We start from the raw sequence: 24,186 nt of genomic DNA on the forward strand, positions 1-24,186 counted from the left end.
GTGAATAAGAAAGAATTTGGACTTAGCCTAAATGGTCAATTAGAAAGGTATTCCGAACCTGTCACGCTGGCAGGACAGTGCCTGCCTTGACCATACAATTAATTGTCTTTCACTCTGACATTCTCTTCAATTTATTTGCATTTTTGGCTACTGCCATCTCAAAAAGTGCAGGAATACAGAAATCACAATCTTTGTCTTCTCCCAAGCCCAACAACAAAATCAATTTACATTTTTAGTCCACTTAACCAACTGGTGATTGTATGCAGGGTAAAAGAACAGCCAGAGGGAAGAGAACAACTGAAAAAGCCACCTTCAAAAATCTGAGTGGATTTTCCCTCCCCACTTAAACTGTTTTGTAGCTCAGTACCTGAGGGATTCACTGACAGGAACTGGATCCCGAGTTTTTCTGGATGCCTTTCTAGAAGTTCCAAGAAATCCCTTTTACCAATAACTTTGTATATTTTGCCAGAATGTCAATTTGAGTGACACACTGTGACCCAAAATAAAGTCTTTCCTGATACTCAGCTTATGCCAACGTTCTAAAGTTCAAAGTGTAAAGGAATCATACTTCGGAACAAAATATTGACACATTTGTTTGCCGTAACACAGGGCAGAACAAGCTGTAATGAGGCAACAGTTTTTGGAACTATTTCATAATTGCAGTAGGAAATCAAGATTTACCTTCTAGGGCCTTGGACAACTTTTATAATTTTATTAATGTTTAGACTATGTCCTTCAAGGTCCACTTATCAAGTCAGGATTTATATGTTTTAGTGTGAAGGCCAGGGAGTTATAGTCACCAATTCTGTTTGGTGGCAGACTACACGCATTTTTTGAGACTAAATTACTTTGCTTACTTAAAATGTAAGAGCAGTCGAATTTCTTTCCAGCAGGGTAAGGGAAATGAAACAACCCAATCACACTGAGGCCCATTTTAAAGCAAATATCCTCATAAAGTACTCAGCTTTGAACTCTCCCAGACTCTGAACGGGGATCTAAAAGAAAGGGATCTTGACGCACTACGGGGGAAGAGACCAGAGAAATAGTTCAGGTGAACTAATAATTACTTTAAAAATAATAATTTAACCAGAAACGCATGGGGCAGGGAAAAAGAGAATTTCCAAAGGCTTCAAAACAAGGCGGTGCAAGTCTCAAACTTTTCCTTTCACTTAGAGCGTAAATCTTTATATTTAAAGGTAAATTAAGTTTACTTAGGCAGGAGCCCTCTCCAAAAAAACAGGTGAACATTTACCACAGAGATCTAAACTGGTATTTCTGGTTGGGGAAGCAGGATGTATAAACTCTCGCAAACCTCCGGCTTCTTCTTAGGTCCGCGATGACACCCCAAACTCAGGAAATTAGAGAAGGGGCCAAAGAGCCAGAAGGTGGGACGCGCCCCACAGTCCACGCGCCTATCAGGCTGCAGTGGGTGCGTATGCGGTCAGGTTCTCCGCTCCCTCCCCCAGCACCCCACCCCAAGCTCGGGGTGTGTGGGGGCAGCCACCGATTCCAGCTCTCTCCCGGATGCGGGGGTGCGCTGGGAATGGCCATCCTGCTTCCCCTCCACCCCTCCAATTCCTCACCAGCAGCAAAGGGAGGGTGTGAGGCCCCAAGGCGGGAGGGCTAGCTCCGCAGAGAGGCCCCGATCGCTGCCCAGCGTACCTGGCTCTCAGCCGCGGGAATGCCGGACTCGAGCTCACACAGAGCGCGGAAGTTGTGCAGCTCAAAGTCGGCGTCGACCTGGAGGGAAAAGGTCACCTCGGAGAGGTCCCTCCGCACACAGTACACGGTGAGCAGCATGGCCCGGGCCCGACCCAGCTCGGCTCGGCCCGGCCTCGGCGCGGAGCGACGGGGCGGCGGCGGCGGCGGGGCCTGGCTGGTGCTGCAGGCTGACGGCGCGGGTTGCTCGCTCGCCCGCCCGCCCGCTCGCTCCTTCCCTCCCTCACACACGCTCAGTGACTCACTCCCTCCCGCCCTCACCAGCAAGCACGGCCGCCACCACCCGCCTGCGACTCCGTCTGCCTGCCTGCCGGCCTGCCTCCCACCGCTGCCGCCAAGCGCGCCGGCCGCCCGGCGCCCCGCCCCGCCGCAACGCGGATGCCGTAAAGCCGCCTGGCCCGCTCCGCCTTCGCGGCTCAGCGAAGGGGCGGGGCTGGCAAGGGGAGGCGGGAAGCGGGAAAGGGTTGGAGGGGTCTTGGGAGGAGAGAGGGAAGAAGGGTGCGGGGCCCGGAAAAGGATGAGGAGAAAGGAAAAAGTATTCATCACTTGACCTGATAAGTAACGTCTGCGGAGGACTCCAAAATCTCATTTATTCATCCAACAGGCATTTATTGAGTGTCAGTTGGCAAATATCCACGTGGGTACAGAAATGCGTAAAAATAAAAGCCGTTGCCCTTAAGGAACTCTCAGGCTGATAATGGAGACTGACAATGAAGCAGATAGTTCTAAGACATATTTTCCAACGTAGAAATTGAGGCTCAGGGAGCTTGCTTTTCTTCTGATGATGATGATTAGGGTTAAAACCAATTATTACCCTATCTAGTGTATAGGACCCCAGCTCACTGGCCCCTGCCTTCCTCTTCAGCCCTGCCTCCTGAGCCCCTTCTACACTCTTTCCTCCCTGCCACACTGTGACTTTAAGTTCCTCCTAGGCTCCCTGCCTTGTGAATAGTTTCCCTTCTCTTCAGGAGGACTGTCTCTTTCGCTGGCAAATCCCAGCACCACTGCAGTAACTTTATTGGGCACAGCTGAGAATCCACTGGATAAAATATGTACTACTTTAATGGCCTATTTAAGGCCACATAACTGATGAGAAATAGAAGCCCAAAACATGAGGATGAGTCAGAATACCAAAACAGAAAGAGGAAGACACAGTGTATGCAAGATTGGCATCTCCCCATTTACCCCACCACTCCCCTGTCCATGCAGTAGGGACACGCTCTTCTATTATAAAGAAAGGGAAGAGGGATCACGACGGGTATGGATGCAGGTAAGTGTGGGTAGATTTGGGGGCAAGAAAGTAAGCGAAAGACCAGCTGTAGACGGTTCTCCGTAAAGGAGGAGGATGGTTATCTGTGGAAAATAAAGACAGAAGGTGGAAGAAGTGGGTGGGGTGAAGAAGAGTGGTCCTTATCAGTTACAGAAAGCTTATCAATGACTTAAACAAGTGAAAGTTTATTTTTCTTAAAGGATAGGAAGCCTGGAGGAGTTCAGTTCAGTACAGTTCAGTCACTCAGTTGCGTCCGACTCTTTGTGACCTCATGAACTGCAGCATGCCAGGCCTCCCTGTCCATCACCAACTCCTGGAGTTTACTCAAACTCACGTCCATTGAGTCAGTGATGTCATCCAACCATCTCATCCTCTGTCGTCCCCTTCTCCTCCCACCATCAATCTTTCCCTGGATCAGGGTCTTTTCAAATGAGTCAGTTCTTTGCATCAGGTGGCCAAAGTATTGGAGTTTCAGCTTCAGCATCAGTCCTTCCAATGAATATTCAGGATTGATTTCCTTTAGGATTGACTGGTTGGATCTCCTTGCAGTCCAAGGGATTCTCAAGAGTCTTCTCCAACACTACAGTTCAAAAGCATCAATTCTTCGGCACTCAGCTTTCTTTGTAGTCCAACTCTCACATCCATACATGACTACTGCAAAAACCATAGCTTTGACTAGACAGACCTTTGTTGGCAAAGTAATGTCTCTGCTTTTTAATATGCTGTCCAGGTTGGTCATAACTTTTCTTCCAAAGAGCAAGTGTCTTTTAATTTCATGGCTGCAGTCACCATCTGCAGTGACTTTGGACCCAAAAAGATAAAGTCTGTCAATGTTTCCATTGTTTCCCCAGCTATTTGCCATGAAGTGATGGGACCAGATGCCACGATCTTTGTTTTCTGAATGTTGAGTTTTAAGCCAACTTTTTTACTTTCATCAAAAGGCTCTTTAGTTCTTCTTCACTTTCTGCCATAAAGGTGGTATCATCTGCATATCTGAGGTTATTGATATTTCTCCCAGCAATCTTGATTCCAGCTTGCACTTCATCCAGCCCAGCGTTTCTCATAATGTACTCTGCATATAAGTTAAATAAGCAGGGTGATGATATACAGCTTTAACGTACTCCTTTCCTGATTTGGAACCAGTCTGTTGTTCCATGTCCAGTTCTAACTGTTGCTTCCTGACCTGCATACAGGTTTCTCAAGAGGCAGGTCAGGTGGTCTGGTATTCCCATCTCTTGAACAATTTTCCACAGTTTATTGTGATCCACACAGTCAAAGGCTTTGGCATAGTCAATAAAGAGAAGTAGATGTTTTTTCTGGAACTCTCTTGCTTTTTCGATGATCCAACGGATGTTGGCAATTTAATCTCTGGTTCCTCTGCCTTTTCTAAATCCAGCTTGAACATCTGGAAGTTCATGGTTCACAAACTGCTGAAGCCTGGCTTGGAGAATTTTGAGCATTACTTTGCTAGCGTGTGAGATGAGTGCAATTGTGTGGTAGTTTGAGCATTCTTTGGCATTGCCTTCCTTTGGGATTGAAATGAAAACTGACCTATTCCAGGAAGTCCTGTAGCCACTGCTGAGTTTTCCAAATTTGCTGGCATATTGAGTGCAGCACTTTCATAGCATCATCTTTTAGGATTTGAAATAGCTCCACTGGAATTCCATCACCTCCACTAGTTTTGTTCATAGTGATGCTTGACTCCACTTGACTCCACATTCCAGGATGTCTGGCTCTAGGTGAGTGATCACACCATCGTGATTATCTGAGCCGCGAAGATCTTTTTTGTATTATAATTCTTCTATGTATTCTTGCCACCTCTTCTTAATATCTTCTGATTCTTTTAGGTCCATACTATTTCTGTCCTTTATTGTGCCCATCTTTACATGAAATGTTCCCTTGGTATGTCTAATTTTCTTGAAGAGATCTCTAGTCTTTCCCATTCTATTGTTTTCCTCTATTTCTTTGTACTAACCCCTGAGGAAGGCTTTCTTATCTCTCCTTGCTTTTCTTTGGAACTCTGCATTCAAATGGGAATATCTTTTCTTTTCTCCTTTGCCTTTTGCTTCTCTTATTTTCATAGCTATGTGTAAGGCCTCCTCAGACAACCATTTTGCCTTTTTGCATTTCCTTTTCTTGGGGATGGTCTTGATCCCTGCCTCCATCCCTGCCTTGATCCCTGCCCCGTACAATGTCACGAACTTCCATCCATAGTTCTTCAGGCACTCTATCAGATCTAATCCCTTGAATCTATTTTTCACTTCCACTGTTTAATCATAAGGGATTTATTTGGGTTATACTTGAATGGTCTAGTGGTTTTCCTTACTTTCTTCAATTTAAGTCTGAATTTGGCAATAAGGAGTTCATGAACAGAGCCACAGTCAGCTCCCGGTCTTGTTTTTGCTGACTGTATGGAGCTTCTCCATCTTTGGCTGCAAAGAATATAATCAATCTGATTTCAGTATTGACTATCTGGTGATGTCATGTGTAGAGTCTTCTCTTATGTTGTTGGAAGAGGGTGTTTGCTATGACCAGTGCATTCTCTTGGCAAAACTCTATTAGCCTTTGCCCTGCTTCATTCTGTACTGCAAGACCAAATTTGCCTGTCACTCCAGGTATCTCTTGACTTCCTACTTTTGCATTCCAGTCCCCTATAATGAAGAGGACATCTTTTTTGTGTGTTAATTCTAGAAGGTCTTGTAGGTCTTCATAGAACCATTCAGCTTCAGCTTCTTCAGCATTACTGGTCAGGGCATAGACTTGGATTACTGTGGTATTGAATGGTTTACCTTGGAAATGAACAGAGATCATTCTGTTGTTTTTGAGATTGCATCCAAGTACTGCATTTTGGACTCTTCTGTTGACTATGATGGCTACTCCGTTTCTTCTAAGGGATTCTTGATCACAGTAGTAGATATAGTGGTTTTCTGAGTTAAATTCACCCATTTCAGTCAATTTTAGTTCGCTGATTCCTAAAATGTCAGTGTTCACTCTTGTCATCTCCTGTTTGACCACTTCCAATTTGCCTTGATTCATGGACCTAACATTCCAGGGTCCTATGCAGTACTGCTCTTTACAGCATCGGACTTTACTTCCATCACCAGTCACATCCATAACTGGCTGTTGTTTTTGCTTTGGCTCTGTCTCTTCATTCTTCTTGGAGTTATTTCTGCCCTGATCTCCAGTAGCATATTGGGCACTTACCGACCTGGGGAGTACAAGGGCCAGTATGTATGCAGATTTTTTGCCTTTCCTTGAGGGTCATGTTATGGCTCACTGCCTCTACTCCATGCATTTTTTTCTTGTTCAAGCAAGGGCTTGTCCAGAAGTACCCCCTGCAGGTTTTTGCTTACATCTGGTTGGAACTGTGTCACACAGATGCAGGAAAAGGCCAGGAAAATTGAGTGTCTCTGGCCAATTGCTCTGACTCAGGGTCCCTCCTTGTGGTGCTTGCTCTGCTCAGCCAAGATGGATTCCAGCAAGGAGGATTCTGGGAGTTTGATAGGACATGTGGTGTCTCCTTTTGACCTTTCCTGAGTTCTTCCAGTTGGTGGTGCCTCGTTAGTTCTGTGTTCCTTACCCCATGGACTGTAAGCTGCCAAGTACCTCTGTTCATGGGGATTCTCCAGGTAGGAATACTAGGGTGGGTTGCCACGCCCTCCTCCAGGGGCTCTTCCCAGCCCAGGGATCAAACCCAGGTCTCCCACATTGCAGACAGATTCTTTACCATTTGAGCCACCAGGAAAGGCTCCTTACCAGGATCTCCTGTTATAAAACAACTCATGCAAATTATTACTACGGTGCCTGGCCAGGGTGGGCGGTTTCAGTCCAGTGTTCCCTGTAACATCTCTACCCCCTCCAAGTGTAAACAGTATCCTGATTTTTAACAACATAGTTTTAGTTTGCTTGTTTTTCTACCACAAGTAAGTGGACTCACACAGCATGTAGCCTTGTGTGTGCCTTTCACTCCACATTAAGTGGGTTTTGTTCACATCATTGCATGTAATTATAGCTTGTACATTCTCATTGCTGTATAACATTTTGTTTGGGGAATATACCACAATTTATCCATTCTGTGACTGATGGCCATTTGAATGGATACATTTTCCCCTGAACCATTTTGTTCTTCAAAATTTGCAACCAAAAGAATCCTAACCAATATAAGCCCACAGCTTTTCACCAATTAGTTCCTTTCCCTCTTGGGCCTCACCCCTTTTGGACTCTGCTCAGTTGCCCCCTGGAATCTGACTCCTCCCACTTCTCTCACTCCACTCTATGAGATAGACTTTGCACCTCTGCTACTTGTGACTGAAAATAGCTTCAGACATCTCTGGTTCTTAATTCTAAGTTAGGATGGGTGGTGTGAACAAGGGCTAGACAAGCAGGGCTACCAAGAAGTCCCATGATCATTGCTGTGAGTCAAGAACCTTGCAAATGATTGCTGGCATTTACCAAATGCTCACTTTGTGCCAGACACTCATCTAAGCGTGCTATGTGGGTTGAGTCATTTCAGTTCAGTTCCGTCGCTCAGTCGTGTCCGACTCTTTGCAACCCCCATGAATCGCAGCACGCCAGGCGATCCATCACCGACTCCCGGAGTTTACTCAAACTCATGTCCATCAAGTCGGTGATGCCATCCATCCATCTCATCCTCTGTCATCCTCTTCTCCTCCTGCCCCCAATCCCTCCCAGCATCAGGGTCTTTTCCAATGAGTCAATTCTTCACATGAGGTGGCCAAAGGATTGGAATTTCAGCTTCAGCATCAGTCCTTCCAATGAACACTCAGGACTGATCTCCTTTAGGATGGACAGGTTGGATCTCCTTGCAGTCCAAGGAACTCTCAAGAGTCTTCTCCAACACCATGGTTCAAAAGCATCAATTCTTGGGCGCTGAGCTTTCTTCACAGTCCAACTCTCACATCCATACATGACCAGTGGAAAAACCATAGCAATGCACTAGTCATTTAATCCTCACAAAAATCTTTTGAGGTATTACCTCCATTTTACAGATTAAGAAACTGAGGCAGAGAGAGGACAGTCATGTGTCCAAGTACACACAAATAGTAAATGGCTGCTGCAGAATCTAAGCCAGGCAATCTGATTTGGGTAATCAGTATATTTTTGAACTGAACTGATGGAGACCATTTTTAAAGTCTTTATTAAATTTGTTACAATATTTCTTCTGTTTTATGTTTTGGTTTTCTGGCTATGAGGCATGTGGGAATCTTAGCTCCCTCACCAGGGATCAAACCCATACTCACTGCATTGGAAGGCCAAGTCTTAATCACTGGATCACCAGGGAAGGCTGGAATCCACAGTCTTTTTTTTTTTTTTTGGAGTCCACAGTCTTAACCATTAGTTTTTACACTGCTGCATGTGAGACCTCTTTTTATCATTGTAAAAGCCCTCAGAGAGAACTTCCCTGGTGGTCCAGTGATTCAGTTCAGTTCAGCCGCTCAGTCATGTCCGAGTCTTTGTGACCCCATGGACTGCAGCATGCCAGGCCTCCCTGTCATCACCAACTCCCGGAGTTTACTCAAACTCATGTCCATTGAGTCGGTGATGCCATCCAACCATCTCATACTCTGTCATCTCTTTCTCCTCCTGCCTTCAGTCTTACCCAGCATCAGGGTCCAGTGATTGTGACTCCTCATTCCCAATACATGGGACCTGGGTTAGATCCCTGGTCAGGGAACTAGATCTCATATGCTACAACTAAGACCCTGCAGAGCCAAATAAATAAATATTATTAAAAAAAGAAAAAGCCCTCAGAGAAAGGAACAATTAGTATTCATTCTCACTTCATGGATAAGGAGGAAACAGGTATGAGGATTTTAAATAACTTACCCAAGTTCTCTCAGCTAGTGAGTGGCAGATTCTCCAAACTGGAAGAAACTTGAAGAATGAAAACAACTTGAATAGAACACAAATGCTCTGCCTGTACATTAAAGGTGGGGACACCTTGCTGTCCTCCAAAACCCTGACTTTCCTCACTGTTTGATCACTGCCAGCAAGTTGCTATCTATGACTATTGAATAGATTCTTGCCTAATTCTTCTCTCTGAGAAATAACAAATCAGTAAAATCAACTTTAGTTGATTTTTGAAATTCCACACAATAGGGATTAAATCTCCCAAGTACTGTAGGTACTTTTTTAATAGTTGTGGGTGCCTTTTTTTTTTTTTTTTTTGCTTTAACATTTAATTCATTGGAAAAGACCCTGAAGCTCCAATACTTTGGCCACTTAATACAAAGAGCTGACTCACTAGAAAAGACCCTGATGCTGGGAAAGATTGAAGGCAAGAGAAGTGGGGGACAGAGGAAGAGATGGTTGGATGGTATGACTGACTTGATGGATGTGAGTGTGAGCAATCTCCGGGAGTTGGTGATGGACAGGGAAGCCTGGCATGCTGCAGTCCATGGGGTTACAAAGAGTTGGACACAACTGTGCAACTGAAATGAACATTTAATTCTCATAGCTCTGGAGGTTGGGAAGACCAAGATCAAGGTGCTAACAAACTTGGTGTCTGGTGAGAGTGGTTGCATTAAAAAAAAAAAAAAAAATTAAAGCTCTTTAAAACTTACCCTCCTGGGACTTCCCTGATAAGTTGCTAAGACTCTTGCCCCCAATGAAGGGGGCCCAGGTTCAACTAGAACTAAATCCCACATGCTGCAACTAAGACTCAGAACAGCCAAACAGATAAATAATTAATTAATTTAAAAGCAAACCCCCCAAAAACCTTACTGTCCTCATCAGCTCCTGGTTGCTCAAAGACTGTCTTACCTTATTTTTCCTGGCGTGTCAACTGATAGCAGATAGTGGTGCTCCATTTTACTCATTTTACTTGAGCAGAAAAACTCTTTCGGTTTCCTGTTTCTTAGGCTGGGATCATGTGCATATGTATAATGCAATGCCTCCTTCCTTTCCCACTTATCTTTCCTAAAATCTGACAGCGATAGCGTTTCCAGTCCCACTACATTCTAGGTCAACTCTTCCTCCTTTCTGATGCACCTTGTACTCACTGGGCTATCAAAACATTTCAGGTAATTACGGCTGTAATTTCAAGCACCATAATTTGCCTACTCAGAGGTTTGGATGTAGAGATCAATATGTACTTTGATTACCAGAGTCAGCCCTGGGCAAAGCCACAAAATAGGCCAAAGTTTGTCCTTGGCAAGCTCAACTTTATACTCCTTCCTTGGCTCCTGAATGTTCTCCCCACTTGTTCCTCTTATTTCTCACGTGTTCCTGCTTTCCTCACTTGCCTTTTCAAAACTTGCTCTTAAGAAAGGATTTAGACCAATTCACACTAATGTACTAGTGACAGGGGAAACTCAAAATAATTTCTCTTAGGCTATTTACATTTTAACCAGAGATAAGTTATCAGCTGCAGATTTCTCAGCTTCATGAAACTTGTTGGGGAAGGTCAATTTTCCCAAGAGCCTTCCAGATTGACACAAATCTACTTTACATACTCTGTTGACAGATGAGCTGGGCCTTGCTGATCTATCCTTGCTATATCTAGTTCAGTACTCACTTTGGCAGTTAAACTACTCTTTTCTATTTTTCCTTCCTCTTCAAGAAACTCTTGGTTTTACATGAAAAACTTGAGTATCTTTCTTTGTCATGGCTAAGAGTATAGAGCCAACTTTCAGATACAAAGTTGATACAAAGCATTCTGAGGGTGGGCACTGCCAGTCAGAATAGTTACAATACTGTGGATATGTTCCAAAGTCCTTTAGCCATCAAAACAACTTTGGTCAACTCAGCATAAGCAGTAGCAGAACCTTACTGGACACAAACTATTTATTTCTTTAGCAAAGGATTATTAACAGCTACTGCATGCCAGACATTGTTCTAGGAACTAGTGGTGGTACAGCAGGGAACAAGATGAAGTGCATATTCACATGTAGCTTACATTCAGTAGAGGGTGGCAGACAACATATAGAATGTGTTAAGTGGTGATAAGTACTATAAACAACAACAAAAAAAACTGTAGTGAATAGGGAGAATTGGGGAGGGAATGGGGAATTGGGGCACATAGTGGTTGCTACTTTACACAGGCTTTCTGGTCACAGAAAGTCGGTCTTATAAGGTGACATTTGAGCCGATGAATTAAGTGAAAGCACACATCGTATGGACGTCTGTGTCATTCAGCTAAGGTAATAGGAAGTGTAAAGACCTAAACACAGAGGCATACTTGCCCTGTTCAAGAAACAACTTGAAGAATAGCACTTTTGGAGGTGCCTTCCCAAGAAGGGATCCAAGAAGCGGATACGAGCACAAGGGACCAGATCATGTGATAGGTAATTGAAAGGACCTTGGCTTTTGTTTTTTTATTTTTCATTTATTTTTATTTATTTGGGTGTTTTGCTGAAAGTTTTACTTTAGTTTTAAATTTGAAGGATTTATCATTACACACAATAAAAAATTTCAATCTTTAATAGAGGATTACTTGGCTTAATTGCAATATACAGTCATTAAAAGAAGAGAAATAGAAACGATAGAAAAAAGTAACAGCACATATATCACCAAATTGGGCTGACCAACACCCATGCTTGAACAGCACTGGGAAGTCCCTCCTTAATGGCAATCTGGAGTCTCAGCTGGGAAAAGGTCTGACAGGACATGTTGTGACATGTCCACTCCATGGGTGAGACTTCAAATTGCAGTTTGGAGGGGCTCCTTCTTATAATCCCAGGCCACAAAATGATATCATCATCAGTTTGTGCACAAAAATGCAACTTTGGTTTTACTTTAACTCGTTTACAATGCTGTTTGTTTCACCTTGTGAGTCACTGGATTTTTCCAGACCCCTGGTGGCTGGCCAGGCCTCCAGGGGCTCAAGAAAATTCCAAAACCCATTCCTTTTTTAAAAATCAGTGCCACCTGACTTGCTGTGCTTACAGGCAGGCATGGAATCTGGTCAGCGTCCAGGCAGGCCAAAGACCTGTTCTCCTGCTTCTGAAGCCTGAAAGAGACTTCATTTTAATTTCCCTAACAGGGTCTTAGTTGCAGCATGTGGGATCTTTTGTTGTGGCATTCAAACTTTCCATTGGCATGTGGGATCTAGTTTCCTGACAGGGATTGAACTCAAGCCCCCTGCATTGGGAGTTTGGAGTCTTCATCACTGGACCACCAAGGAAAGCCCAAAAAGGACCTTGGCTTTTACTGACTGAAACATGAAGCCACTGGAGCTTGTTTGGCAAAGAACTGACATGTTGTGACATGCATGTAAAAAAAATCACTTTGGCTGACGTGTGAAGGAATGCAAGAGTAGACAAGTTAGGTGGTTATTGCAATAACTCAGGTGAAAGATCATGGGGGATCTGACCAGAGTGGTAGCTGTCAAGGTACGGAAAAGTGGAGATAATCAGATTCTAAATTCATTTCGAAGGTAAAACCAACAGGACTTGTTGATGCGTTGGATAGGGGGTATGAAAGAAGGCTCAAAAGACGACTACAGGGTCTTTATCCAAAGTATGTAAAGTACTTTAAAGCCCTCTGCTTGCTAGAGGCAAATTTACTACAATGAACAGATAGCCAACAACCTCCTGGGCAGTTTTTAAAAAGAAGACCTGGGCCACCCCTGTTATTTTCTCAAGTCCCTTTCATAATCAATGTTTTTGTTTTGTTTTGCCAGGCCTCACTGGCCTTTGAAAGAGGTGGAGAAGAAGGTGGAGGAGTGGGGGATGGCGGCTGGGAAAAGGCTGTCCACACATCCTGATCTGCATGCCCGGAACCTAGACTTCATGAATGTGTGGATAACTAGGTTCTATCTCCTCACTCACGAAAAGCTGATTTAGTTTTCTAAACTCACATGGTAATTCCTACCTTTTCAATAACTACTTCGGCAACACAGTCTCCCCAACTCCGCCGCCCCCCCCCCCCCCCAAAAAAAAACTCCTCTTGCTCCAGATGCAATATCTCTTTCAACCAGAGTTGAATATGCTTTCCAGTTCAATATCCTTTCTGTCCCTAATTTTCACCCCTTATTTATCAAGAAACTTCTTGCCATCCTAACATTTGCTGGTCTTAAACCAGTTGGTCAGAACTTTCTGTTTCAGAAGGCAGATTTCAGCCATCTAACGAGCCTTAGAGGAAATGCTCCTGCACGACCAAACTAGCCTAATGCAGGTAATTTAGAACCGTTTCATCGCTCCACTACAGAAAAGGCTCAACTAGTGGTTGCGTATCTCTTCGGTCCGGGCAGTCAAAGCCAGGACTTCGTGCAATGCCAGGGCTGAAACCCCAGGAGACGCCCCTCCGACCGTATCTCCACGCCCGCCGTCCCAGAGCCTTGCGGAACGGCGCCGGCGCCGCATCACGTGCCTGCAGCGTAATCTCCCAGTGGCCAGTGGCGCCTCATCACATGACTCTCCCGACCAATGCTCGGCGTCCGCGCTCCAGGCTCCTCGTTGCTAGGTGGTCTCAGCCACGGCTAGTTTGCAGTGCTTGGCCGTTAGCGGTGGAAACTTCCGACCCGGATCAGGCTTTTCGATACGCCAGTGCCTGCGAGGGTCTTTTGCGGCGGATGGTTTCTCCCGGCGGGAGCCTAAATGGCGACCCCCCCCCCCACCTCCTTCCGCTTTCGAGGCTTGAACCCAGGCATCCGAGTATCCGCGACCAGGAGGGCTCGGTTCCCGTGGGCTGGGGCCCGCATGCTTAGGCTCGGCCCACCTCGGCTAAGAGAACTGGCTCAGACTCTAGCTCCAGCTAGGGTGTGACTGAGGCAGTGACTAGCCGAGAGACTACTGCCTGGTCGTTGTCTAAGGCGTGGCTTCCTGCAGCTTTCTTCTTTGAGGCTTATGTGAAGATCTAGGCTTTTACTTTGGCCAGAAAAGGGAAATTGGAACTTTGTGTGCTCTGCTTCCCTGAAACGATTGTTTCTTGAGTACTTGTGAAGTGAAGGATAACAGATTTCGATTTTTAAAAAGTGTGTGTGTATATATATATGAGAGTGAAAGTTACTCAGTCGTGTCTGACTCTTTGCGAACTCATGGACTGTATAGTCCATGGAATTCTCCAGGCCAGAATACTGAATAATTCCTTTCTCCAGGGGATCTTGCCAACAGGTGATCGAACCCAGGTCACCCGCATTGCAGGCGGATTCTTTACCAGCTGAGCCACAAGGGAAGCCCCGAAATACTGGAATGGGTAGCCTATTATCCCTTTTCTAGCGGATCATCCCGACCCAGGAATCCAACCGGGGTCTCCTGAATTACAGGCGGATTCTTTACCAACTGAGCTATCAGGAAAGCCCCTATATGTTTTTTTGACTTTTGACTTGACTATGTAAAAAATTTTAAGTTTATATGTCTAACTTTTTTTTTTTTTTTAAAGAATCTCTTGCCTTTGACATTTCTGATAACACTGGCAGTCTTTTTGCTGTTGAGCATTTTTAATCCAGAAATACTGTGGTGTTCTTGGGATTTGTATATACTTCACTGCTTATTAGAAAGTTTGATGTTTCCTGCGCTCAATCACTCGGTTGTATCTGATTCTCTGTGACATGGACTGGTGCTCGGCAGGCTCCTCTGTCCATGGATTTCTCCAGGCAAGAATACTGGAGTGGGTTGCCATTTCCTCCTCCAGGGGATCTTCTTGACCCAGGGATTGAACTCATGTCTCCTGTGCGACATGGGTTCGATCAAGTGAACCCCTGTCTCCTGCACTGAAGGCGGATTCTTCACCGCTGAGCCATTGGGGAAGATTTTTGTTGATATTTCATATTATGTACAGATGATATGTATGATATGATATCTCATATGTACCTAATATGAATGAAATAAATAAAATTCAGTCCAAATATAAATTGATATGTCATATGTACCTAGTTTATAAGTACCTAATTTATATTTGGATTTGCTTTCACTTATTTCATTCTAATTATCGACTTGTGGAATAAGATGGGGAGATTCCGCTAACGTTTTTTTTCTTTTTTGTCATGCCTAAGGAAACATCACCAGAAAAACTATTTGTCAGACATCAGTTCTTCTCAAGGTTGAATGTGTATAGAAACCATTTTGGGGATCTTGTTAAAATGCATATGGTGAATTTTCAGGTCGGCAGCAGGGCCTGAGACTTTTTGCATGTCCTGAAAGCTCCGAAGTGCAGAGGATGCTGTTGGGCTGATACACAGTTCGAATAGTAATGGTCTTAGGTAATTGCTATTTCTAGTTGCTGGCACAACTGCCTCCTTTCTGTATCTGATTTTATGCCAAAGCAACAATTTCATAACATTTGTGAGCTTTCAGTTACGTATGAAGAGAAAATTGTAGGATGGAAGTGACCAGTAGCAGATAGTCTACATAGAATCTCCATTCAGTACTCATTTCAGGTATTTTCTTAGTTTGACTTTCCAAGGATTTAAAATATTTGAGAGAAAAGGCTTAAGGCTGTCAACATTTTCGTTTAAAGAAGGTGAAATTTCTTCTGGCATTGAAGGATGTCCCATTGACTCACCAAACATTCCCCGTCCTTTGTTTCTTTTAAAAGCTTCATCAAATTAGAGCACACCTGCAGTTCTGAACAGAGAGACTAAGCAGTGAAGACTAGCCGATCTATGCTTCAGTTAAAAATGAAGAAATTTTAAATGATAGAAGAACAATTAGATATCCAGGAACCCAGCACAATGGTCTATAGAACTGATGGGGCTTCATATGTGTGAAAATTAATGAAAATCATTATATTGTCATTAATGAAAGATATGAATGTCCCAAGGAGGCTCTTTGACTCAGGTTTTGGTGCTGTGGTTTCTGTAATGTTTTCTGTGCTCGAGGTTTATTGAGTTGCTTAGATCTACAGTTTTCATTTAATTTGGAAAATTTTTGACCAGTCTTTCTTCATATACTTCTCTGACCGTGTCTCTCCTTTGAGATCTCCCAAGTACACATGTATTAGGCTACTGCAATTTGTCCCATAGCTTAATGATGTTCTGTCCTTTTTAAAAATTTTTTTCTTTATTTCATCAAACTTCTATTGCTATGTCTTGAAGTTTACTAATCTTTTTTGGGGGAGGGGGCAATATTTAATCACCATTAATCCTATTCAGTGTTATCTTAATCTCAGAATCGTAGTTTTCCCGAAGCATGATGACTAAAGTACCTTGTTTACCCAGAGGAGATCTCTCCAGATTGTGCTAAAGTACTCTGCCTCATTCAGGATTTTTACTGGCAACTTAGATGAAGTCAAGGAGAGCAAGTTTATTAAATGTTTAGCTGACACAGAATGAGGAGATTGCACTGAGTCAGCTGACAGGAACAAGTTTCACAGAGATCGAGACAAGTTAGAATGATGGATTGAAACGAACAAGATGAAATATAGACTCCATCATTAAGTTTCAAGCAGTTAGATGCACCAAATAAGGGAGGTCTGAGTTCATGGATGAAAAATGAAGGAAGCGATTTTTTGGTTGATAGCATACTCAATGTAGATTACTACCATGACATATTTGTTAGAAAAGGGAGAGAGAAAAGTTTTTGCATTTTATGTTGCATATATAAATCATCCAAAATAAAGGAGATAATTATTCCTCCCCTATAAATTTTTATCTTTTTCTAAAATTTTTCATCTCTAAAAGTTCAATTATAATCCTTTTATATCTCCCATGACTCTACTCATATTTACCATTTTGAACATATGGAATACAGCTTTAATAACAATTTTAATGTCTTTGCTGCTAATTCTAACATCTGCATCATCTCTGGGTCGGTTTTTACTGATTGTCTCCTCATTATAGATCACATTCTCCTGTCCCTGCATACCTGATACTTCTTTATGGGATGCTAGATATTGTAAGTTTTACCTAGTTCAGTACTGGATATATTGAGTTGGCCAGAAAGTTCATTTTGTAAGATCTTATGGAAAGAAACCTGAGCAGATCTTAGTTCCCCAGCCAAGGATCCAACCCATACCCCTGGCAGTGCAAATGCAGTGTCCTAACCACTGGACTGCCAGCCAGGGACTTCCCAGTGCTGGGTATTTTTGTATTCCTATACACTTGAAATTTGTTCTGGGGTGTAGTTATTTTAGACATAGTTTGATTCTTTTGGGTTTTGCTTTTAAGATCTGTTAGACAGGAACAGAGCAGTGTTAACTCTGGGCCTGATTATTCCCCTGAGGCAAGACCTCCAGTGATCTATAAATTATGATTTTTTTTCTTCTTGTTTTCTGGCAGTGCCATGCAACTTGTAGGATCCTAGCTTCCCAACCAGGGATCAAACCCAGTATCCAGCCGAGAAGGCCCCAAGTCCTAACCACTGGGCCACCAGGGAATTTCCACAATTATGATTTTTTCTAATCTGATTAGTGAGAATGGGCACTATTCCCAGCTGGGTGTAAGAGTCAGGCACCTTTCCCTCCAATCCTTTCAAGTGGTTCTTTTCCCAGCCTTGGGTAATTTTCTTAACACACAGGTGCTAAGCAGTATCTGGGTGAACACTGGAAGAAATCTCGGGGGTTCTCTCTGTCTCTGAACTGCTCCCCCTTCTCTGTTACTCTGTCCCATGCAATGCCTACACTCAGGTCTGTATGCCTAACTCAGGACTTCTGTAAGCTCTGCCTCAGTTTTCCTTTGCTGTGCTGTAGCCTGGAAACTCAGGCAGTGCTGGGGCAGTACCAGGGCTCACCTCATTTGTTCCTTTTTTGGGGAGTACTGTCCTTTGTGGTCTGATGTCCAGTGTATTAAAAAAAAAAAAAAAAACCATTGCTTCATAGTTTATTTCTCTTTTGGTTGTTGTAGCTGGAACTCTTGAGTCTGGTCCCTGTTTCTCCATCCTGATTTCTGGAAACATAAGTCCAAATATCACACTAATTTTATCACTTTTATCACTCAAACCCATTAATTATTGAAATTCTTAACTTGCATAATGTTGAACTCACATCCAGTTGATTCCAGGAGAGGACAACTATTCTCTTGTTTTTATATTCCTACAGACTTAACCAATAGCCTGTCACTTGGCTGACACTCAGTAAAAGCTGGAGTGGATGAATAAACTATTTTGAGCAAACAGCTGTCGATCAGCTTATGGTGTATTCTTCCAACATTTGTTGATGGGCTTTTGCAATTTTCTTCTTGCCTGCCGGTAGCAAATGAAAGCTAGGCAAAATGGAAATTTCTGGGACTTGTTATTTATGATTGTAATTATCTGCAAAAATGTGCCCTTTAAAAAGCTTATTGACAGGCATGAGAGAAGTTTTGGGGGTGACAAACGTGTTCTAGAACTGGGTTGTGGTGGTATGGTTTGCACAAATTTATAGAATAAATCATTGATTTATACACTTAGAGGAATTTTTTGGCATATAAATTACACCTAAATAATTTTTTTAACTTATCTTGAAGATTTCCAAGGCATGTTAAAGTTAAAAAAGGAAGTTGCCAACTACTTTATATAGACTAAATTGTGTTGAGTTTCAAAAGCCTACTATGCACTGAAAGGTAACCTTGATTGGGTACGGATAGACTATAGTGGATTTTCACTTTGTACCATACACATGTATTACTTTTGTATTAAGAAAAAAAGGATTTTAAAAGGAAGATTGAATTTTTTTCATTAGAAAATCAAGTAAAGGGCAAAAGAAAAACATCTCTTTAACTCATCCACAGGCAGTGGACAGTCTGTAAGATTAGAAATCAGAAAGCCTGATTCTAATTCTTGTTCTATTTTTTGAACTCCAGGCTAGGACAGTTTTTTGCAGGGGAGGGGAGATATGCTACACGCAAGGCTTGTGGGATCTTAGTTCCCCAACCAGGGGTCAAACCCAGCTCAGCAGTGAAAGCACCAAGTCTTAACTACTGGACCACCAGGAAATTCCCTAGGACAGATTATTTAGCTACGGCTATTGTTCTGGCTTAGAGGTAAAAGCGTCTGCCTGCAATGCGGGAGACCTGAATTCGATCCCTGGGTCGGGAAGATCCCCTGGAGGAGGAAATGGCAACCCACTCCAGTATTCTTGCCTGGAGAATCCCATGGATGGAGGAGCCTGGTGGGTTACAGTCCACGGTTCGCAAAGAGTCGGACACGACTGAGCGATATATGGGTATGGGTATGGGTATTGTTCCAAAAGAGAGGAGTAATTGGCATTACATTTTTTTCTGTTGTTTGAAAGGAGGATAGAGACACTATTTTTATTTTTTTAAATTTTTATTGGAGTATAGTTGCTTTACAAGTGTTGTGTTAGTTTCTACTGTACAGAAAGTGAAACAGCTGTATGTATGTGTGAGCGTGTGTGTTAGTTGCAACCCATTCCAGTATCCTTGCCTGGAAAATCCCATGGACAGAGGAGTCTGGCAGGCTACAGTCCATTGGGTCACAAAGAGTCGGACATGACTGAGCAACTAACACACTGTTCCAGAAACCAGGTTTAAGTAATGAAGTGAATATTTGGAGTCTGGATCTTAAGTGTCAAAAGTGGAGCTCTGAAACAAGTCCCATTCCAAGCTATGGGAATAATGTCAATACAGGGGAATCCTTTTATCCTCTGAGCTATCCAATAAATGATGAAACACCCTCCCTCCCAACCACTCTGACTGAAACCTTTGACATGTAAGATCATCTCTAATTTAGGATCCCAGGGAGGAAGTTGCTTTGTAATATACAGTGACATCACAGACTTACCACCTCACTTTCCTTATCAAATATAAGTAATATATCTTATTTATAGGGTAATTGGAAGGACAAATGAGATAACATATAGCACATGTTGAATTCAGAAGGAAATTAGGGTGTAAAAGCAAGTCATCATGAAACAGTACTTTATCATAACACTGATTTTGTATCATACATGCTTTATTTGCATGAGATCTCATCTGTACTTTAAGCATTGATCTTTATCCTCCAAATACATATATGAAGATGTTCTCCTGGTTTGAGTTACCTGGCATGAGTTGGTTCATACATTTGTCTAAACAGCATTTTCCCATGTGTCCTAGAGCTCTGTATCACTTTAGAACCGTAATTTTAAGCTATAGTCATTTTGGTTGTTGTTCAGTCCTGAAGTCATGTCCAACTCTTTGTGACACCATGGAATACAGCACGCCAGGTTTCCCCTGTCCTTCACTATTTCCCAGAGTTTGCTGAAACTCTTATCCGTTGAGTCAGTGATCCATCCAACCATCTTGACCTCTGTTGCCCACTTCTCCTCCTGCCCTCAGTCTTTCCCAGCATCAGGGTCTTTTCCAATAAGGTGGCTCTTCACATCAGGTGGCCAAAGGATTGGAGGTTCAGCTTTAGCATCAGTCCTTCCAATGAATATTCAGGGTTCATGTCCTTTAGGCTTGACTGGTTTGATCTCATTGCAGCCCAAGAGACTCTCAAGAGTCTTCTCCAGCACCACAGTTCAAAAGCATCAATTAAAAACAAAAGCATCAATTCTTTGGCTCTTAGCCTTCTTTATGGTCCAACTCTCATATCCATACATGACTACTGGAAAAACCATAGCTTTTTGTCGGCAAAGTGATGTCTCTGCTTTTTATTTATTTATTTATTATTATTATTATTTTTGTCTCTGCTTTTTAATACACTGTCTAGGTTTATCTCAGCTTTCCTTCCAAGGAGCAAGCATCTTTTAATTTCATGGCTGCAGTCACCATCCACAGTGATTTTGGAGCCCAAGAAAATAAAATCTGTCACTGTTTCCACTTTTTCCCCTTCTATTTGCCATGAGCTTCCTGGGTAGCTCAGCTGGTAAACTATCTGCGTGCAATGCATGATACCTCAATTTGATTCCTGGGACTGGAAGTTCCCCTGGAGAAGGGATAGGCTAGCCACTCCAGTATTCTTGAGCTTCCCTGGTGGCTCAGCTAGTAAAGAATCTACCTGCAATGCAGGAGACCTGGGTTTGATCCCTGGGTTGGGAAGATCCCCTGGAGAGGGAAACAGTCACCCATTCCAGTATTCTTGCCTGGAGAATCCCATGAACAGGGAAGCCTGGCAGGCTACGGTCCATGGGGTCACAGAGAGGGACACGACTGAGTAACTTTGACTCACTTCACTCACTTGCCATGAAGTGATGGGACTGGATGCCATAGTCTTTGTTTTTTGAATGTTGAGTTTTAAGCCAGCTTTTTCACTCTCCTCTCTCACCCTCATCAAGAGGCTCTTTAGTTCCTCTTTGCTTTCTGCCGTAAGGGTGGTGTCAGCTGCATATCTGAAGTTTTTGGTATTTCTCCAGGCAATCTTGATTCCACCTTGTGAGTCATCCAGCCAAGACATTTAGCATGATGTATTCTGCATAGAAGTTAAATAAGCAGGTGACAATATACAGTCTTGTTCTACTCCTTTCCTAATTCTGAACCACTCAGTTGTTCCATGACTGGTTCTAAGTGTTGCTTCTTGACATGCATACAGGTTTCTCAGGAGGCAAGTTAAGTGGTCTGGTATTCCCCATCTCTTTAAGTATTTTCCACAGTTTGTTGTGCTCCATACAGTCAAAGGCTTTAGAGTAGTCAATGAAGCAGAAGTAGATGTTTTTCTGGAGTTCCCTTTAGCCATCAATTATTGTGTTTAGCCTCAGTAATAACTTGAGTCAGATCTATATACCCAGAGTATATAGTTTATAAGTAATAATCAGCCCTTGCATTTGTTTAATGCCTTTCTCTCTAAGGACCAGGTTGATGATATACTTTCAGATCTACATCATCATCAGGAAGTCTGAAAAGTTTAGTTAGCTTTTACAGTCCCCACTCTGCAGATGAAGAGGAGCTATGCAGAATCAGCTGACTCCCTTAGGCAAAGAAGAATGCCATCTAAAAATGCATTGGAGACTGAATCTAAACATTTTCGTTAAGACAGAAATCAAATGGTGCATTGAGAGAGTAGCTTTGACATATATACACTACCATGTGTAAAATAGATAGCTAGTGAGAAGTGGCTGAATGAACTTCCCAAGTGGCTCAGTGGTAAAGAATATGCCTGCCAATGCAGGAGACATGGTTCGATCCCTGGGTCGGGAAGAACCCCTAGAGGAGGAAATGGCAACCCACTCCAGTATTCTTGCCTGGAAAATCCCACAGAGGAGCCTGGTGGGCTACAGTCCATGTGGATGCAAAGAGTCAGACATGACTGGATAACTGAGCATGCAAACACAGGAAGCTGACTGTATAGCCCAGGGAGCTCAGCTCAGGGCTCTCTGATGACCTAGAGGGGTGGGATGGGGGCTGGGGGTGGGAGGGAAGCTCAAGAGGGAGAGGATATATATGGCTGATTCATTTTGTTTTACAGCAGAAACTAACAGAACATTGTAAAACAGTTATACTCCAATAGTAAATCAGACCGTCTGAAGATTATATTAAGATAGCCTGTTGTATTATCAAACTGTTGAGGTGTTCGGATGAAACCTGCTTGACTAAATAACTTAAACCATGTATTACCTGATTGAGTGATTGAATGAGAGCTCTGTCCATTTCCTGAATTCTCCTCCTCTTTGTGAAGTGATTAAGCAGAAGTTTTCTGTGCCCTCTGCTGGCTTGACTTTGAAACTGCACAACAGATATCTATTGCTTTGCCTCCCCCTTCTCTTGCCTTAGGAGCTTCATTTTGGACTAGAAAGACAGAGAGGGGTCACTTTACTTGACATCTGGATAAAAGTGGTCCGATTAATCAAGCTTCCATTCAAGAAGCTGAATAGAGTGGTAGAACAATCAATCTCGTGTTCAAATAGTAGATACTCTTTTCTGTATTCCAACAATGGAGGTAACTCCATTGTGAGTTTGTAAAGTATTCCATGAAGCATTGTTGTGTGTAACAATATAGGTAAAATAAAGGGAAGAGTGGAGATTTGGACAAATTTTAATAAAAGCATTCTGAACATTTTCAAAATTATGTGTGTTTTTCTTTAGAGGCAGAGGACAAGCAAGGTCAAGATGAACGCTGATGATGTAACAAGGTGAGTGGAGTGTCCCAGAAAGCTCCAGCCAGGTGTCTCTGGGAAGCTGGAGTTGCTGCAGGGTCATTGCTGAGCCTCCACAGGCACAGACTAGTTCACTGTTGACTTCTGTGTAACCCTTGCATCACTCGCTAGGCCAAAGGAAATCCACGCAGGCCACCCAAACGTACATGGTGTTTTCCTTACACGCTTTGGCTGCCGTGATTGTTCTTTGACTGAAATATTAATCACCCCAGAGGTGCTCTCTATGGCTTCCAGAAGATCTGTTCAATCATTTAGTCAGTCACTCAGCAAACCAAACATACATTATATTACTGGGTTTTTACAAAGCGCTACCCTTGGAGGCCAGCTAAAAGGAAGAAGGAGACATCAGAACTTATAATTTACTAGAACTGTGCTTCGGAATCTTTTTCCTGTCATGGCATACATAGAAAATTATACAATTTTAACAACCAAAGTGGGAAAAGCATTTGAAAAAGAATAGATACATGTATAACTGTATCACTTTGGTGTACACTTGAAACTAACACAACATTGTTCATCAAATATACTCCAAATAAAAATTAAAAAAAAAGAAAATTACCCAATTTGTATGTTCCACTGAGGTAAAGGGGAGGTAAGTGGAGGAGGGATTCAGGGGTATCTATATGGGATTTGATTAAAAAAAATTATATTTTTTGGAGATCAGTCATTCCTAGAAGAAAACAATTCTGAATATTCATTGGAAGGACTGAAGCTGAAGCTCCAATACTTTGGCCACCTGATGAGAACAGCCAACTCATTGGAAAAGACCCTGATGCTGGGAAAGATTGAGGGCAGGAGGAGAAGGGGGTGACAGAGGATGAGATGGTTGGATGGCATCACCAATTCAATGGACATGAGTTTGAGCAAACTCCAGGAGACAGTGAAGGACAGGGAAGCCTGGTGTGCTGCAGTTCATGGGCTCACAGAGTCAGACACAACTTATGGACTGAACAACAACAGTACATACTGTATAATTATGATTTGAAAAATAAAATTATTAGGGACAGCATTAAATATTGAGCTGGCATAAAGTTTCCAAATAAAATACATTCCAAATTTTCACTTTCTTCTGTGAATGTAACTATTTTTCTCTTATTTAAAAATTCTCTTTTGGATGTAACTTTTTAAATTATTTTTAAAATTTATTTTTAATTGGAAGATAATTTCTTTACAATATTGTGTTGGTTTCTGCTGTACAGTAATGTGAGTCAGCTATATGTATACATATATCCCCTCCCTCTTCAGCCTCCTTCCCACCCCCCACCCATGAATGTAACTTTTCAGTA

The 24,186-nt window shown here is 42.8% G+C and overlaps 1 protein-coding gene and 1 long non-coding RNA gene across 5 annotated transcripts in view; one reads left to right on the forward strand and one right to left on the reverse strand.

Moving 5' to 3' along the window:
• Positions 1-1,873, reverse strand: part of DDI2 (DNA damage inducible 1 homolog 2) — a 42,087-nt gene extending 40,214 nt beyond the window's left edge. For 2 of the 4 annotated variants that reach the window (XM_061160683.1, XM_061160687.1), the window contains exon 1: positions 1,663-1,873. In XM_061160683.1, coding sequence (XP_061016666.1) covers positions 1,663-1,800 — 138 coding nt within the window. In that variant the 5' untranslated portion in view covers positions 1,801-1,873. The remainder of the gene's footprint in view (positions 1-1,662) is intronic. The other 2 variants (XM_061160685.1, XM_061160682.1) reach the window with 1 other exon arrangement.
• LOC133069305 (uncharacterized) lies at positions 1,651-24,127 on the forward strand. The gene is made up of 3 exons (XR_009695839.1): positions 1,651-1,789; positions 22,830-22,876; positions 23,565-24,127. It is a non-coding gene; the product is annotated as an uncharacterized LOC133069305 (long non-coding RNA).
• The last annotated feature ends 59 nt before the right edge of the window (positions 24,128-24,186 follow it).

This window comes from Dama dama, chromosome 14 (genome assembly GCF_033118175.1).
Source record: "Dama dama isolate Ldn47 chromosome 14, ASM3311817v1, whole genome shotgun sequence".
Taxonomy (NCBI): domain Eukaryota; kingdom Metazoa; phylum Chordata; class Mammalia; order Artiodactyla; family Cervidae; genus Dama; species Dama dama.